Source organism: Aythya ferina (genome assembly GCF_964211825.1).
Source record: "Aythya ferina genome assembly, chromosome: 9".
NCBI lineage: Eukaryota > Metazoa > Chordata > Aves > Anseriformes > Anatidae > Aythya > Aythya ferina.
The window spans coordinates 6,070,746-6,089,582 of record NC_140305.1 but is presented as its reverse complement, the minus strand read 5'-3'; the positions used below and the strand labels follow the sequence as shown (position 1 = coordinate 6,089,582).

At 42.8% G+C, this 18,837-nt stretch overlaps 1 protein-coding gene across 4 annotated transcripts in view; it reads left to right on the top strand.

Moving 5' to 3' along the window:
• Nucleotides 1-18,837, top strand: part of NYAP2 (neuronal tyrosine-phosphorylated phosphoinositide-3-kinase adaptor 2) — a 141,334-nt gene that overhangs the window by 56,996 nt on the left and 65,501 nt on the right. For 3 of the 4 annotated variants that reach the window (XM_084528834.1, XM_084528833.1, XM_084528832.1), the window contains exon 4: nucleotides 3,613-3,911. In XM_084528834.1, coding sequence (XP_084384960.1) covers nucleotides 3,613-3,911 — 299 coding nt within the window. The remainder of the gene's footprint in view (nucleotides 1-3,612; nucleotides 3,912-18,837) is intronic. The other variant, XM_084528835.1, reaches the window with a different exon arrangement.

The following is an 18,837-nucleotide window of genomic DNA, read 5'->3' as shown; positions in this document are numbered from 1 at the left end:
CTATTACTGGCAGGCTCAACTGTTTTGGTATTTGCCGTAATAATTCAGTTCCAGTCTTGTGTAGAAGAGGGAGAGGGATGGAAAGCTCCCCTGCCTCCCAGTGTACCCAGGAGGAAATGTGTAATCTGGCAGCACTCGATGGTCTACAAGGGTCCTGTTAGGGAGGCTTTGGGAAAGGCTTGGAATGTGTTCTTTGGTGGAAATCTGCTTCGGAACCCTCTTCTGAAGGCTGGCTGGAGATAGCCTCACTGCACAGCTCTTTTTCATCTACTGCAGCTTCGGTCTCTAGACTTAGGCATATGCCAAAGCGCATTTCAGCACAAAGTCAGCTTTGCTTTATGTGTGTAACATGAGTAATTTCGTTATTATATAAGTCATGTCTTTTTTTGTAGACAGATGTCTGTTGCATTTTTAACGGTTATTTGAACGCCGTACATAATTCTTTGTCAGAGAAGCAGTTGAACCTGGCCAAGTTCAAATTGAAACTTCCCAGAGGAATAATCCAAATCTGTATTTCCATATATATTAATAAACTGTTTAATACTTGCAGCAACTCACATAATACAGTTTTGAAATGAGATAGAACCCATTATCAGTACAATGAGGAGCACAGGCTCTTTCCTGTCAGAAATAATGGAGTGAGATCATCTCCACAATTATTTTCCCTAGCTGTCTCTGTAGTCATTTATGCAGCAAGGTGCATATAAATCTATTCCAACCTGTTGTGGTACAGTGGGAAGTAGCCAGCTTCAGCCAACTCGTGTGGATGCAAGCAGGAGGAGTGTACAAGTAAATCCTTTAACACTGTCTGGTTTTATCACGTACCACTAGCAGCTCTGTGCATTACAAAGCTGTGCTGCACACGTCCAAGTTGAACTGCACCATGCTGCTGCCAGAGGGTTGGGGATGCCACATCTGATTTGTGCCATTCTGCTTTTGTACTCTGGGTATGAGTCTGGAGAGACTTTGCACACCATGGTGTATTTCTGCCTGTATAACTGACAAGTGAGCATGGTGCTCCACCTGATATTATGCTTGTGTTTATTAGTCAAGCTATTCTAAGAAACACCCACTGCTTGACATTCAGGCATCATCTCCAGCTTAAGTAAGCTAAGCCTTTGGGATCCTGGTCAATGAGCAGAGTCCAGGACCAAGAATTAGTTCTTCAGTTTGGAGTTTACAGTACCCAACCATCAGCAGCAGGTCAGTTCCTGTGCCCAAAAAGAAATGGACGGTTGCTTAAATGTGGCTGAAAAGGGGGAGATTGTGTTCTCCGGTCTTTGCCTAGTCACTGAGCAGATGATGTAGAAGAGCAAGGCCAGATCTACTTCAGCCATGAAGCAGAAGAACAAGACCTGTCTCCAGCTGTGCCCACCACCTCTCTCTGGCTATAGGCTGTTTATTCTCAAGTGTAGGAAGCAGGAGAGGCAGGTTTTCACAGGTAATGTTAAAAGAAATTCAGTAAAAAAAAAGAAAAAAAGAAATGATGGAGGGGGAAGGAACAAGAGAATACTTTTTTTTTTTTTTTCTTCTTTCTTGAGATAGATAGTGTTTTTATTTCTGAAATATAAGATGAAAGTCTGGATGAAAAAGAAAAAGCTTCATGTAAGTGCAGTTCTGTGTATTCTTAGGAGAAGACTCAAACCTTTTTGCTCAATGGAATTTATGTAAGTGCATCCAGAACAGGATCTGCTCTATAATAGTTGGTCTGAACACCTCTGCACAGAAGCAAAGTAAATGCATCAAGTAAATAGAGTAACCTGGTAAAAATTATAGTGTTGGACACATGGTGAACTGAAATTTTGTTTGCTAAATGTGATTTCTACAATAAAGGTAGGAAAAAGCAGATTCCTCACCTGTATTCTTCAGCATATTTGGATAGTAATCTTCTTTAAATAACATGGCAGGCACTTTTTGTAGTCTAGTGTCTGAGGATTATATTATTTTCAGGACAATTTATGAAAGATTAGTAGAGGCATAGTTAATCATTTAAATTGGCTACAGGTTTTTTATTAATCTTGAAATTAATGAGTTCTACCTTTTGATCTTTCTTGCTGCAAATCCCTCTGGAACTGATGCCAATTAGGTTTCGGTAATAACTTGGTTTTGAATGTGGACTGGTGTGTGTGTATGCATGGCATGAGTGTGAGCAGGAGGTTCATGTGTGTATGTGTACATGTGTCGTATGTGTCATTGCCCCTGGAGTGTGTCACATCTTTATTTAGACCTGTTTGGTTGTTACCAGTTTAGAAAGTGGACCTCTCCACTAGCAGAAATTAAAATAAAAATGCAGGGACCTCAGTAAGCTCATAAAGATTCTGCTTTACCATGCTCAAAGTTGTGCATTGCACAGTGCCAATCTGATGTTTTTAGTACAACCAGGTACAGCTTGTGTGTAACCTACAAAGAAGATGAAGATTTACCATCTGCTGGGGGCAGTATCAGGGAATGAAGTGACCTTACTCACTCTTCAAATGAACCATTGAGAAATGTGCTTGTCTTTTAGAGAGGGAGATGTTTTCAGCACCAAATAAATTACACCAGCCCACAGCAACATTGAGTAAAAACTTAGAGAGGAGCAGACTGACCCTGCTTAGAGCTTCATTCGGTGTGAAGGGGAAACAGGAGGTAATTAGGGCTTTCCGAGACTCGGCAGTTCTCATACAGACATCTCTACATGCCTGCAGTGGTACTACTTCAACCCTCCTAGCAAATAGGTCCATTTTGACCTGTGTGTGTTGCTGGCTTTCTTTACGCAGTCACTGAAAGGCCTTAATGTACTGTGGGTTAGCAGGAGTAAGAGCTGTGTTTCAAAACTTATGGCCATGCATGAGTACAGCAGAAACAGCACCAGGTTCTGAGTCCTGCCATTCCCAGAATAATGGATTTGATGTGACAGCACTTGTTTCAACTGAGCTTTCCTTCTTCTGTACCTGTGTTTCTGAATGGCCAGAGGTTATTTTCTTCCCAGTGTTCCACAGCCCGTGGTGTTTTCATCTCCTACCTACGCTTGTCTTACCAGTCTGATGCTTCTCATGTTGCAGCTTCATATAGATTTGATAAGGTGTTAATTTTCAGTCTCCTATATCCAACAATTTTTAGAACATTACTTTGTCTAACCGTTCTTTAGTCTGTAGGGGAATGATTGACTGGGCCCAAAGAGCTTTATTTCCCAAGATACACGTCTGTCTGTGGTTAAAGATGAGGGCAGATCAATACACTACGTTGCATTTCTAAAGCTGTGTTCTTGGTCCTACTGGCAATCTCTTGTCATCCTAAAAATCTCAGTTCTGACTTCTGATGTTTGAAATTTGCCCTGTAGGCAATTTCAAGTCACAGAGCTATGAAACCTGAACAAAAAGCTTTTCTCAATTTCTTCTTGTAAAATTTGGAATGAGTGCATAGCAGTATATTGACATTTCAGTTATTGGCCACTTGTGTTGAAAAACTGATTACTCCATTCTAGTAGTCATCTTGTTTTAAGGAAAGAGCATTGTGTATTTACAATGCAGAAAGTGCAGTCTGCTCATCGCAGGCAGAACTGAGACCATGGTTTCAGGTACATCCGAGGCAAGATGGATCACTTACTTGTGTGTGTATTTTCTCTTACAGCATAGGTGGAGAAGTAGTGAGAGGAAATGAAGGAAGCTACGTGGGGAAGCATTTCCGCATGGGATTTATGACAATGCCTGCTCCTCAGGACAGACTGCCACATCCTTGTTCCAGTGGCTTTGCCGTGAGATCCCAGTCTCTTCATTCTGTTGGAGGAACTGACGATGAAAGTAGCAGCTCTCGCAAGCAGCCACCACCTAAACCTAAGCGAGATCCCAACACCAAACTGAGCACCTCATCTGAAACAGTCAACACTGGAACAACAAGTAAGAGTGGGAAACTACCAGATAGGACTGAAGGTAAACACTATTATTCTCTGGAAGAAGGGTTTTGTAGACCCAGTGTTAAGATTAGACAGTTGATAATCATGCATGTGGGTATTACTTGTATGCTTCCACAGTGCCAGCACAAGTATCCTAGATCACTGTTCCCCAGATTTTGGACTAGCAGTTAATTGCCAAACTGTGACATTTCTCAGAACTACACCACTTACTATATTGTTATATAAGGGGGGAATGAGTTGAATTCATTCAAAATGGAGGGAAGAAACTGCTGTCAGGTGGCATATGAGATACTGTTGCCTGCACACCAGCCAATGACTTATCACTGTGGTCACTAGCACTGTGCAAACCACTGATTTGGAGAGGGTCCACATAGAAGTAAAGGACAGAAATTATTTAAAAGAATACTCTCTGGCCTTGAAATTCAACAACAAGAAAGTATCATCTGATGGTAACAGTTGTACCTGAGGTGGTGTAACGTATTGCCCCAAACTTGTCTTTCCTCATTAGTTTACATTTCTCTTCCCATTTATCCCAATTAAATTTTATTTTCTCCTGAATGCTGAATCTGCTGAAAAAATGCACCAAATGAGGATATCCCTTTCTTACTCTGAACTACTACAGATGAGCTAACCGTATAGGGATCTTCCTTTCTTCCATGCTGGAAATACATTTTGTCTGGCAGTAGGACCAGCTCTACTCCCTGCTAGGAGAGATCAGGATGACTCTGCTTCACAGTGTGAGCTGTAGGAGGAACCCCGAGGGACAAATGGTTTTGATCGGTGCTGGTCTCTCCCACTGCTATGTTACATATCAGATTTGACATCCCGCGCAATATGCTATGCTCTTAGTGCATATCCCTTTTGCTTGCGGTTGTGGCCATAAATACTGGTTAGTTACACTCATGCTACAACCCCTTTTAGGTAAATCTGATTTATAAGGTCATCAATGGTAACAAAGGCACAAAGGAATGTGTATTACAGCTAGTAATATGTATGTCTACGCTTGCAAGGATGAACACATGCTGAACAAAACCATGGGCTTATTTATGCTGCTGTGGGTAGTTACTTTGCCTGTGACGTTTCTCATTACTTTCTATATCTTGTTCGTTGCAGTACCACTACACCAGCTCCCCTGATCAACTAACATTAAAAGTCTGAGCATTGAGTAGCTGGTCTTAATAAAAACAGTTTACCACGACTTAATTGGACCTGAAACCTACATAGAAACCATTCAGATTTGTGCCATGGACAGATTTAAAATCTCATATCAGAAAGTCTTAGAAGTCTGTTGTTTATTATAAAACAGAATGTATGGCACAAACTTCTTGGTCTGATAGGCTGTGAGGAGCAAAGGCAGGAGCTCTGAAGGTACTCAAAAGCTATTTAAAAAAATGGTGTGTTTTAAAATATTTTAGTAACTCTTTAGTATTTATTAGCACTTTTTCTCCCTGAATCTGTGCAACCAGATTCCCAGAGGCTAAAGGAAGCTCATTTTGCTGTGAAGGCACCTCTAAGATAGGTTCTCACATTTTCTAACCTGTTAAATGAATATTCCTGCAAGTTCATATTGAGTCACACTGTATCATTGGGTTCTTTGCTGTAGATAACCTTGGTTTTCTCTCTGGACTGATTAGGAATGGGGTCCATTTTACACCTACCCCCCAGCACTTTTCCTTATTTACTGAGAAGCAAGGGACTATGACAGCCTTTACAGTAGTAGGAATAATGGTGATAGTAATTGAAATGCATCCATGTCTTTTACCTATCTCACAGAAGTTATGGCAGACTCCTTAAGCAGTCCATGTCCTCATGACACAATCTTCTTCAGCATTATCATTTTGCAAGGTTCTGAAAATTTTGCCTCTTTTCCCTCATCTCTTCCTGCCATCTGAAGTTTGATACCAAGAACATGATATGTGGTCGCATCCCTTCTGATAGATCTGAAGGTTTGAGACATTTCTGTTTCCAAGACCAAGTACCACTTTGGTGCTCCCATTCCGTGCAGGTTGAGTGTGATCTGTCCCATCACACGATGGTTTTCAGTGGCACATGAAGCATTGTAGCAGTCTTCACTGACTAGTGAGTGTGACCGCAGTACTACCATACACTCCAACAAGTATTGCAGACCACCTCAGCTTCATTATTATAACCAAGAGCTGACTATTCATAGCAAGATCTCTGGAAAGAACTGGTGAATGAATAACTCTCCATTAGTCTCATGAAAGATAATACCTAAATGTTACATTTTAGTGTGACTAAATTCCTTCAGGGAGTATTGAGAATCTCTTTGATGCTTAATATCTGACCTGTATTCTGTTTGTTCTAGTTTATATATTGTGCAGCAGTGGACACCTTTAGACTATCTCACGATAGATTTAGACTATAGTCACAACAGATTTCCCTGGAGATTTTGAACTGATGGAACCCTTTAATCATGCCATTATCTTCATGTGTTCTGAACATCTGCCCTATTTGCATGTGTCTGGTTTAATACATGCCAGATTTTTAGGGGTTACATTGTAGGGTGTTTTTTGAAATAAGCAGTCAGATTTTAAAGTCTGAGATATAGTCAGGTGTGTTAGAGTATGGTATTTGGATGAACAGGCTGGGTTTCTAAAATGCTTTCCGTGTTCTCCTGTGAAGGTACAACAACATCCAGATTTAAATTTCAGTTACTGCTGCCCATATTGTACACAAATATTTGTGTATGCATATGTCTCTCACACATTTGCATGTACTTGTGGCATTTGCAGGCTGAATATCTACAGCTCTTTCCAGGAACTACGGAAAACAATGATAAAAAACCCTATTGTTTCTCCATCAACTATTGTGGAATCTATACAAAAGAGTTGTCAAAAAATTGTTCCAAGCTCTTTTTTTTATGGCAATGCAGGATAATTCAAACTATAGTATCTATTGTGTGACCCAGTGGCTACTTTCAAAGGGAATTTGCTGCATTTCCTAGGCAACCAGGGACAGCCTTACCACTCGTTTTTATTGAACATGTTTACTTTCTGTTTTTTGATAATGATCCAGTTTGTACCAACAAAAGCAGTTGCTGATGGTAACTTTTATTCTTTTCCTGATCGTGGTAAAGTCAAAATATTGAATCCATCACATCATAACAACTACCATAACAGTAGATTATGTTTTGAATATGAGCCTGACTTTGCTGCAGAAATAGCAGGAAAAAATTTGGTCATGAGCTTGAAAGACCTTTTCCTCTTCAAACACAAATAGCATCCGTAACAGCCTCAGGAGCTCTGTAAACTCTTCTGTATGTGCTCTTGCTTCCAAATTTGTGGGAGTGTGAAAAACTTATTTTTAAGATGTAATGATACACGTTAACCCTGTCTCATTATGCAGCAGTGTGATAACGCTTCTGTTTGTGTATTTTGTGGTGGTCTACCTTGGCTCTGCCTCAAAGAGCGGCCTCCAAAGCGAAAGCCTGATTCCTCTTAACTTTAATTTTGTTGGTGTGTTGCCACACATGTTTTTGTATCCCCTCCTATGTTCCTTTTTTGTTCTTCCAGCTACCTCCCATATGCACCCACTGAAAGCCTTCCACCAAATACGTTTCTCCTCTGAGACAGATTTCTAGAAAGTTGTTTTTAGAAACGTAGGCTGCCTTTCTGCAGAGCTTTCAAACCCTGGTAGGAACAGCAAACAAATGTGCTGTGCCCCTTACATCACACGTTGGAAGTGAGAAGTGAACTGAACAGGGTAATTTTAAATAACATATTTCAGCACGGAAGGCATATCTAATCTGGATCCTGAGAGGCTTTTTAATGAGAAAATGCAAGAGTTTAACTACATGATGTGCTCTCAGTACCCAAGCTTACAGAAAAAGCAAGTAATACAACAGTATAATTGGTGAACGTACCCAGCCTCAAGTGGTGGTTTTTGTTGTGATCATTGCTTCTCCACAAGAAAGATTTCCAAACCTATTGCAGCACCAACATGAATGAAAAATTATCAGTGAATTGTGTTTTGAAAGATAATTTTTGTTAAAAATTTCTGAACTTGTTGGGTAATTCATGTGGCATCTACATTATATATAAATAAAAATACATACATGTAAAATATATATAATAGTGTAATCTATGTATATATAATATTCACATTTATATATAATGTAAATGCCAGTTGCTTGTGCTTGTGTGTACACATCAACGTGCATGCAAATGCCCGTTAAAACTCAGAAAATGCTGTTCACTGTAATTCTGCCAGAGCCCATGGGAGGTTTAGGTCTGATAAGTGAAAATGCTGCAGGGACCCCACCTCTAGAGCCCACTCAGGTCATTCAGGGCTTTCCTCCTGGGTGCCTGGTGTGGAAGAAGATAACCTTCGTGCTGCTTTCTATGCCCGCGCAGTGGCAGCCTCTCTCCGTTGCTCAGTAATCTCTAAAAGTGAGTGACTTGTAGGGAAAATTTTCCTCTGGAGAAAAGCAATTACAATAACTGTAAGTGGGGTTGCAGTCCAGCTGGTCTCGCTCATAAATCTAGTTTTCTGTCAGCTACACTGGTGACTCTGTGTTGTAAACTTGAACTTTTGCTACTGTCATTAAACAGGACTTGGGTTAAAGGGAGTTAGAGCTTTCACTGTTTTTACAAGGTGCTGGTTTCCTTTTATTTCCTACCTTAGCTAACATTGTATTCAGCGCGAACTTTTACCCCAGAAATAGTGTCCTCTGCAGGACCATGTCATATCCTTCCTTATAGCCAGATCTTACTCCTGCATCTTTTCATCTGTGCCTACAAAAGACAGAAACATCACTAACGAGCCCTGTTCACACCTAGCAAGTCTAAAGGGACTGACAGGCGAGTCCTGGTGGGTGTAGCCACAGGCACTAGTTACTGCTCCTGGCTGTCAGCTCACCTCCTGCCAGACCTGGCAGCCCCATGCTGAGGCAGCAGAATGGAATATTTTAGGCTCCCTTGTAGCCACAGCTGGGTATCACTGTGCCTTGAGGTGGAGCACGGGGGTGTGCAGCACCGTGGGGCTGTTAGCTACGGAGGTGTGATGCCAGCCAGTGCGCAGCCATGCGTAAAGCAGGACTGGTTTTCCTGCCCCTACTTTCATCTGGTTCTTGACAATAGCTGCCATACACGACTCCAGAGGTCTGCCCTGGGTGCCTGAGTGGTGCAGGGATGGATGCAGTGCCTCCAGGCTCTATGCCAGCTTGTTCCCACTGAGTTGCTCTCTAGTAGGAGGCACACAGCAAAGATTTCGGTCTAATTGCTACCGTTTGATAGCTTTGAGAGTTTCAAAGGCTTTGCTTTTGGGGGTGGGGAGTGGTAGTTTTTTGTCTTTTTTTTTTTTTTAAACCGAGATTTCAGTTTGTCCCTCCCTGCAGCGAGCTGGTTTTCATATGCCAGCTCCCAGAGCTGGGTTGTTGCCTGTGTGCACAATTTCCTGCAGCATTTCATCTTTTGGGTCTGTTTTCTGGTCCCTCAGATAAGGGAGGGCAAGGGGGAAGGAAGGAATGGAAGCAGCGGTTCTAATAGCTGTTATAATAGCTTTCTGCGCAGAACAATGAACACAATGTGATTTTTGGAGGGATTTATAAACAAGTTTTGAAGCCACAGAGGGAGTATGTTCTTACCCTCAAGGCACATATGCATACTCATTAACGTTAATGGAAGTTGCAAGCGTTGAACAGAAAATAGACCACGCAGTGGTAAAAGACATGAAGATCTAGTTACTGACTTGGGAATTGCCTTGTGCCCAGGACTTGGCAGTTGGTACTTTAGCAGTGCTGTGCTAGTCTATCCTGTGTACTTAACGTCTTTTTTTTCTTTTTTAATTTAACAAAGTTGCTTCCCCTATTTCTCATGTCTCTTTTCACATTAGGATGTTACTCATTTGCTCAGAGAGACACTGCACCTTTGAAAAAAGCACAAAATTAAATGTGCAGCCACCCTGCAGTACAGATCTCTCTCTGCACTCTAGGGTGATGGAAGCTGTGATGTTCTTGGTAATGGAAAAGCCTTCATAATGTGAGTACAGGGAGCGTTGTGCTGATTTACCAGGTTGGCTACAAGTGCAGGCAGTCCAGGAAAAGGCTGCATCCCTGAGCTAAGGCTAGTAAGTCCTGCCAAACTCAGGTGACTCCTGCAGAGCAAGTAGATTTTTCTGCAGTGTATTCTGCAGGGCTCAGGGGAGTTAGTAAGCGTGGTTGCAGCCCATGGTCCAAACTGTGCTGGAGAATTCGCATCATTTTACCCCAGAATTAGCAAACCATCTAGGGCCTCAAAGCGCTGTTGAGTATAATGCAAAGCTACTGAGAGGGAGACTGCAGGCTGCTGGCATCCTGAGGCTCACCGACTATATAGGGTCACCACAGTTCCAGGGCATGTCAACGGCACAAGAGAGCATGAGTGACTTGTTCATGCAGCTGGCTTGGGTCTGGGAGAGAGTATTAGCACAGATTTCACATTGCATGAAGGTCGCTAGGCTGCTTTTAGAGCCAACCCAGCTCTGAAAGCACTTCAGCTCTGCTCTTGAGGTGTGAATCAATAATCTTTACCAGAAGGACCACAATGAAGAGAAAGTCTGTGCAGAAGGGTGTCATGTGGGTGCTCACGGCCACTGCATGGTTAATTTGCAGCCTCGATACACAGCCCCTATGTAACTAGAAGGTTATAGAGTCAATACATGCATTCATTATTGTCAAGTCACTGTATGTCAAGTCTGGAAAATTGCTAGAAAAAAAAAAAAAACTCTTAAGTCATAATATTTGTGACTATATTTCATTTTTTATCTTATTTATACCTCAGGGAACCATAATAATGGGCTTTCTCAGCATTTCCACCTGTGAGCTGAAATCCTATGAAACACTAGATTTTTGCATTTTTTTGCATCACTGAACAGCCCTGAAATCAGGGCCAGGACAGGAGGGGAGGAGAGATCCAGGTAATTCTCTTGCCTCATTTTGACAGCCCTTCAGAATACGTTAAGTAAAATGCAATGCCTGTGAAACTACAAAGATAATTTTGGAATGCTCATATTGCATTGTTGTTTTCCATACTGTCTTTGGCATTGTCTGTTAAAGGCACTATCGACAAATGGGTAAGGGCTTGAGGAATCAGGCTGAAATCCTAAAGTTGAGCTGGTCTCTTAGAGCTGGTCTGTGGCAGTAGAGATGGGTGGTGAAAGTCATTTGGGATTAAAGAACAGAAAACAGCTGCAGCGCTTATTCCATAGCAAATGCATCGGATGTCCACCTCTTCATCTTTCCTTATTTTTCACTGGTGCCCTAACTCTACTCTCACTTAAACAAACAAATGAGACAAGTCCTTACGGAGTGAAGTAAGACCAAGCACTCAAAAGCATTTCCTGCCAAGAGGTTGATACTGGGGGCCAACCACCCTAATCTCATGTTGGCTTTGCTGGGAAGGCACAGGGCTTAGCAGAATCACATCTTAAGAGACTGAAGTCTGTCTCCAGGTGAGATCCAGTCATGGCTATCCTGTTTCATTGGTAATTTCTTTCTAATGACTGTTAGAGTATAATAGTCTTGCTGCTGCTTTCATCTCTTCCACTTGGCTTAATACTGGGTGACATCAAGCAACATATGCCTGACATGCTGGAACTGTGTTTGGCACTTCATGCTTTTCAGTTTGTATGTGTGCAAACAGTGCTGTGTAGGGATAACGTGTGCAGCAGTGACAGCTCAGCAGAGCACAGCTTCTTTTTTGCAATGCCATCAACTTGCCTGCAGGTCAAAGTGTACAAGCATGGACTTTTCAAAGATGCATGGAAAAACAAACAACGAATAAAAGAAAAATGAAAACAAGCGCAAACACATTTTGTGTGCTAATTTTAGTGGCCACAACTTTGGACTGCTGGCATCTCAGACAAGAAGCACATCCCTTGAAATCCAATGTGGTGCAATTTACAGCTGGTTGCTGGTTTGGGTTTGGGGGTGCTTGGAATGCAGGAAGTAAAAAGCTGGGGGATGATCAAGAGATCATCATCAAGAGACATCACTTTACGTCCTTTCCCAGTGCAGTGGTGTAATATATGCAATGGCTTCCACCACTTCTCTGAGGTAGTCATGAATAATGCTCAACCAGTTTTTGTGTAACACTTAAATAATTCTAGCTCCTTCTATGCCTAGTAGTAAAACCAAAGCAGTAGTGCAAGTACAGGACTCTGAGCATAAAGATGCCTGGAAAATCTCAGCTCTGTATAGGGAGCAGTAAAACCTGTGGGGTGTTGGTCCTCACAGGGCCTTGTGTGATGAAGAAGATTCCTTGCTGGCATCTTCTCCTTCACGCTTAACTGCAAAGGCAACAGCTTCCCCGTGAACATTTATGTTCTTGGTAGAATACAAAAGAGTGGCTTCTCTGTAAATCTTGACTTAGGATCAGTGTGGTAATGCCACAAGCGTGCAGGTGATCTGTCTCCTCAACTGGGAAGATTTTAATGAGATTAAGTTTTTGCTAATGACAATGGAAGTCTCTTAATACTTGGATTTTGGTGAATAAGATGGGAAGTAACCCTTTGATTTAAGTGCTGCCTGAGCTAAATGGGTTTGGCAGTCATGGGTGAGGTAGGAACAGCTTCTGGTAGCAATTCTTCTGTTCCTCTTTGTGCTCCATCTTTGTCTTTCACCCTCCATCTGACTTCACAGGTGGCAGAATGAATTTAAGTCTGGCCTTTGAAACAGTAGAAAATTCCCTCAAAGCTTGTCTGGAGCCGCATGCAACACCTCCAAAATGGTACTGTACAGAGCACCTATACCAGGTGAATTTATGGTGGTTAGGCCAGGCTGTGTGACCCTTATAGATCAGCACTTGGCTCTGCTGGTTTCAGCTGACTGCTCTGCAAAAACAAGCACTGTGAAATGATGGATGCCAGGCACACTGAGAAGCTCGGAGGGGGAGGCAGCTGATGATGTGTGGCTTGTCTGTGATTTTGTCAACACTTTATTTAGAGTTGAGGAGGAGAGAGGAGTCACCCCTGCAGAGAAGGACGTAAAATGTAGAGCTGCGAGGCTCTTTTCCTAAAGCCGATTGCACAGAGCATTCCAGCAATGCTCAGCCTCTGACCACGGAGGTGTTATGTCTCTGGGCCATGCTGCGTGGTTGAGAGCTGCTCTGACAATGCTCTGTCCCTTTCAGCTATCATTATGTTCACCCCCCAAAAGATGCCCCGTGACAACCTGCAGAAACTGCTTCTGCAGGGTCACCTTGTGTCCTTTTGGGGAAGGCCGGGTTATTTGCTTCCCTGACGCTCCTGCTGCGGTGACTCGTTTGACCCCTGCAACCAACACCACGCTTTGTTTTGAAACGTGAACTTCATCGCGGAAAGGCCTGCCGGATATGTCAGTCAGCAGCAGCGAGAGGCTTTTCGTACTGCAGCCTCAAGGAAAAGTTTTGTACACAGTCCACAGGACTTGAGGGGAGAGGGGCTTGGGAAGGCTGCGGGGTCCGTGGCACCAGTGGGAGGCACTGCGGACGCGCACCTCGAGTGAATGCTGCCAGGCCTGGGGAGTATTTGGGTACATGGCTCCTGCTGGAGTCCCCAAGGGGTCAGTGTTATGCACAATATCACCTCGGTGGGTCTGCCAGCTTGATTTAATGGGCTGCAATTATTTTAGAAGCTCGGCAAACACATCGCTACTTATGTAAGCGAGTAATGGGTTTGACCTACTTCCCGTATCTGTGAGTAGAAGATAGGCGTTACCGGGGATCTACAGGATGAAGAGTCACATACCTCTGGATAAATTATTCAAGTATTTGCATATAGTCACTGCTAATATTCTGGGCAGGATTTTTATGGGCCAAGTCAGTGGATACAAGATACTGTTCTAAACAAATGAAGTAGGTGAGCTAAGCTCATTGTTTCATTAAGTGTTTGCTCTTTCTCCGGCTTGATTTCATTCTTTCCCTTTTACTCTGTAAATCATTTCAAACTCCAGTATTTGGGTGTAGGTATTGTATTAGAAATAACTGAGTCGGGAACTCTTGCAGAGATCAGTTCCACTCAGTGTTTCTGTGCGCATGGGACCAGAAAGCCTCTGCACTGTTCCTTCTCCAAGGAGTCCTTGGAGGCCAGCAAGTGATGCTTTCACACGTCATCTCCCTCAGCTCCCATGACTAGTAATTGATATGAGTGTTCTTCCCATGAAGCCGGGGGTTGCATTCAGACTGGAATATGCCCTTGTTCATGTGAGCCTTGCAGAGTGACACTGCAGAGGCTGTTGGTGCCTTCCAGGCAGCAGGTCTTGCATGGAAGAGCCCCTAAGCCCTCCAAAGCTGAGTAGTATCGGAGTGGTGTCCTGTACATACCGAACTGATGTGACATCAGTGTCTAATGCACAGCTCGGCTCATCACACAGCACAAACTGTAAGACAAAACGCAGAGCCTCACCATCTTCTGCAAGGTGTTTGGAGAAGGATAGATGGATAGCTGTGGGGAGGGAAGGGGGCAGATAATTCAGGATGACAGCTGCACTGGAACTGGGCTCTAATGGCTGTTCCGTAATGAAGGTGCTAGGTGGAGGCTGGCGGGGGCTGATTTCAGCCTGAGTGCTCAGTGTGAGGTGAAGTCAGTTTGTGGGTAGCTGTAAGAATAGTGATAACAATTAATTTACAATAAAATGGTGAAAGCTGTTCAGGTTCCATCTCCAAGGTGACAGTGAAGATACCATAAACGTTGTTTTAAAACTGAAGGGCTTCACTCACGTTTTCTGGATGCTTTTCCGTACTCCATTGTGACCATGTTTAACTCTTCAGTGCTCTGACTCTGCACAGATTTCTGCAGAAGAGCACCAGAGCCCCAAACAAACAAGCGAATATGCTCAGTAAATTAATTTCTCAGCAAGTATGGTTCAGTAGTTTTATTCACATACTCTTCATGTAATTCATCTAATGATGCTTGCTATTGGGGAGTTGCCATGCCAATTGCCTTTCTATATCTAGAAACCCTTGCGATTATATACAGTCCTTGTATTTTTTTTAGTGCTACCGTTGCACAGGCTGCAAAATCTGTTTCACATGCGGACTGCAGGCTATCTGAAACGGAACAAACAGACACTTTAGCAGCAACATCGGGTGCTGTGTGGGTAGTGTAAGGATCCTTTACTCAGATTCCCATTTCCCTGGTTATCCTCCCACCTCTTCTCTCAGAGCCTGCTTCCACAGGAATTGCTGCAACTTAACACCCATGGATTGAAATAGATCCTGGCCCCTTGTGTCTAGGTGTACTCGTTCAAGGATATTTTTCTAAATGGATACTCAGGAATCATTGCAACCTCAAAGAAGTTAGGGTGAGGTTCTGTTTACCTCCATTTACACTCAATTTGTCAGTTTTCCTTTAAAAGGAGGATGATACGAATTGGCTTTGCTTTTTGTTTTACCTACCCCAAATCTTGCTTGTGATGGCTTTTCAGTGCTGTGATGACTGACCAGCTTCCAGCTTCAGTGATTATTGCAGAAAGACTGGATCACAAATATTTTGTAATTATTTCTCACAACACTTTTTAATTTTTTTTTCCCTTTGCCTATTCAATGTTATCTAGAATAACTGAGGACATCAATTACATATTCTTTGAAAGAACTAGGATATGAAGTTCAAAGTATATGAAGGCATGGGGCTGGGCATTTGGAAGGAGTCACTCTGCAATTTTCTAAAAGCTTTTTGGAGAGCTTTTACTGGGGGAAAGGTTGCTGAGCAAAGCTCAGTTTATCGGGTGAATGCACAGAGCAGTGGAGGGCTATGAAGGAGAAAGCCTGGAAGTCGCTCTGCTTGGAGCTTGGCAGTGTGGGGACAGGCTCCATCCAACATGCTGATATGCCAGAGTGCAAAGTTCTTGAAATCTCCTGGCGTCTGTGGATCTCCCCTTACCTGCATAATGTGGAGCAAAGGACCTTCAGCCTCTGCCATTCCAGGTCCAGACTCTGGCAGCAGGTTGATTTGGTGAATCCCAGGCAGATGTGGCTCAGTTGGCGTATGGCCCGTAAAGAGCCGTGGCATTGATGCTGCAAGTTTGGTTTTTGGCTCAGATACAAGGGCTAAACCAAATCTGGCAGCAGTGTGTCTTCCGACCATGGTGCCTATTGGTTGCATCAGTTGTGTTGTTGGATTAGTGCAGAACAGAATTTAATTGCAGGGCCCTGTTCTGATATTCTACAGGTGTTCAGTTCTGGAATATCACCGTGGAAGCCTCTAGGTTTCCACCACTCTGAATTAGAGCAGATATCCATCATTTTAAAAGCTGGAAGAAGCTGTAGCCAAAATAAAGGGACCTGAGTACTTTTGAAGAAGTCTCCTTAATCATAGCCTTGAGACATCTGAGGATTATTTTAGCATTAGTATGTATTGCTATTTTAATGTCAGTATTATTTTATGACACTGACTTTTAGTCCTTTCACTCTGAGTACAGTTTTGTCTTCTTTAAACGCCCAAATAATTTCCAGTAAGAGGTAATAGATCCAGGAGGTGGAAGAAATATGTTCTGCATGAAATCATTGTGCTGAAACCACTTATTGCTTGCGGAGGTGTTTGAATGAATCAGATGGTTCTTTTATTCCTTCCGTGTTCTTTCCCTCTTTGCTTTCTTCCCACTAGCAATAGGTAACCTGCAGGGAAAGGACTGGTGTCCATGAGAATGGTGCTGTTTTGAAAGCCAGTTTTGCTTTGTGATTGAGAGATGCTCTCTGACGTTACTGCAGCCCAGAGATGACGTTTCTGTAGTCATTTGCTAAGATGTCTCCATGGGTGTACATTTTCTGGCTGTTCATGGTGTAAGAACATTTGCCATTGAAAATTCTTTGGAGAAGAAAAGATGCTTGCTCAAAATACCAGGTCTCCAATAGACGTATTTACATTTGTTTTTATTTCTACCATGGCTTCCCAAGGATGGGAGCCACTGTGCAAGGATTGATATAAACAACAAAGAAGCCCATTTCCTAAAATACTTTAGAAGTTAAACTTACAAAAGACAGATGTGAAAAACTGGCTTTAAGGGCTGAACTGACACCCGAGGCCCTGTGGCCTGATGACAGAGATAGAAATTAAACTCAGTTCTCCTGAGTGCTCATTTTTTGCACAGTTCAGAAGACTTTTGTGCCTTTTCAAATTCAATCTCCCTAAGAATATTCAAAATTCATCTACAGAGATAATGAAATCAGACCCAATATAAGCACCAGTGCACAAATGCACTTAAAATCAGGTGCAACTTTGAACAAGCAGTTCATTTCATGAAAGCCAGTGGGATTACTTACAGGCTTGAACTGACAAATGCACAGAGGTGCTGTGTTATGTTTGAGCTGGATCTTCTCTGTTAAATTGCGTGTTGTAAATCATAATCTGTGTGTCTTTGGTTGGGTACCCAGCAAGTTCAGTGTTTAATTAAAGAAATTCCATTTCCTTTCACTCCTGGAGGCTCTTTTTGATCGAGGTACCCCTCAAAAATCAGCCTGATTAATTCCATGTGCGTTTAAAGTAACATTTTTAAGAATTTCAAAATTTGCTAGGCCTCAGATCATTCCTTCATTTAGAAATAGATTGAATGCTATGGCCTCTTGCAGAAATTGAAAAGAAGGAATTCTCCTGTTACACATATTTTTATTCCGTTTGTTAGAGTGAACAATGCAATAAATCATCCCAGTCTCTGAACTACAGGAGCTGGTAAACACCTAAAGGACTACAGAAAATGATAAAATCCATTTTATTTTTTAGATGTTTTCGCTTATTCCTTATAGAGTGTGCAAATAATAATAAAAATAATTAAAAAATAACATGCTAACATTTTCATATTTCTCTCTCTCCTTAAAAAGAAAAAGAAAAATACTTCAAGAGGATAGGATGACAAGCAGCATTCTGTATTTCCAAAATTAACTGTGAAAGACAGATCATCTGGGCATGTCTGAAAGCTATGCGTAACCTTTGCGCTACAAATATCTCATTTCAAAAATGTCATATTCTGCTTATTCAGTAGGGCTTCCATAAGGCTATTTTAAGCACCGTGCTGCTTGCTTCCAGATCAGGACTGCAGTTATTCCTGCCTGTATGTTTGGTTTTCTTTGCAGTTTATTAGAGGTGGATAATTGCTAGGTAGCAGAAAGCTATTAAATACAGGCAGTGGCAGCCCAGGAGGTGTAAGCTTGGTGAAGTTCAGTTTTATTTGCAAGGCTTGTGGTGCCTCCAGTTTTTCAGCTGTGGTAGTTTTGGCAATTCAGATTGCCAAAAAATAGGGCCCTCAGCACGGCACCCAAGCTCCTGCAGCCAGGGTAGTGGCAGAGCTGCCGAGCTGTCCTCCTCACACCCCGGGTCTGCACTGCTTCCTCGCAGCCCTGGCAGCATATCTGTTTTGTGCTCTGTGATAAAGGTGCCCACAGGGGCTTTGTCAGGCAGTTTTGCATGGCTAGTTTACGGAGCTGGCACCTGGCAGGGGGAGAAATCGTCCCTGCCTTCATCTTACTCTATGACTTACACTGGTGGGGAGAAAAATAGAGCTGACTGAAAACCAGAGAATCTCTCTGAGTGGATCCCTCAGGCTGGTTTATGGAGGAGATGTCAGATTTGTGGAGGGGAAAAAGGGAGGGAAGGGAAACGCCCTGTTTGGAGATGAAAAGGAAAATCCACAATCTTTTGTTTTGGGAGGAGAGATCTGGAAAAAGGCCCAATTTGGGAGAAACTGAACATATGAAAATATGTGGCTCTGCCAGCCTGCAGCTGAGCACGCCTGCTCCGTGCCCTCTGCTTCCCCATCCCAGCGGCGGCAGTGCGTGGGGACCACGGAGGACCTGGGGAGCCCACAGCTGGGAGCCGTTTCTTGCTTTCTGCAGGTTGTGCTGGCTCCAGGCATGCTCTTTTAACAACTGTCCAGCTTCATTCTCTGTTTACAAGTAGATCAAGAAATCAAGAAAAAATTTCCAGGCATACCTTTTTACCTTTTGGAAAATTGCTTGGATTTGGACCAGATTTGA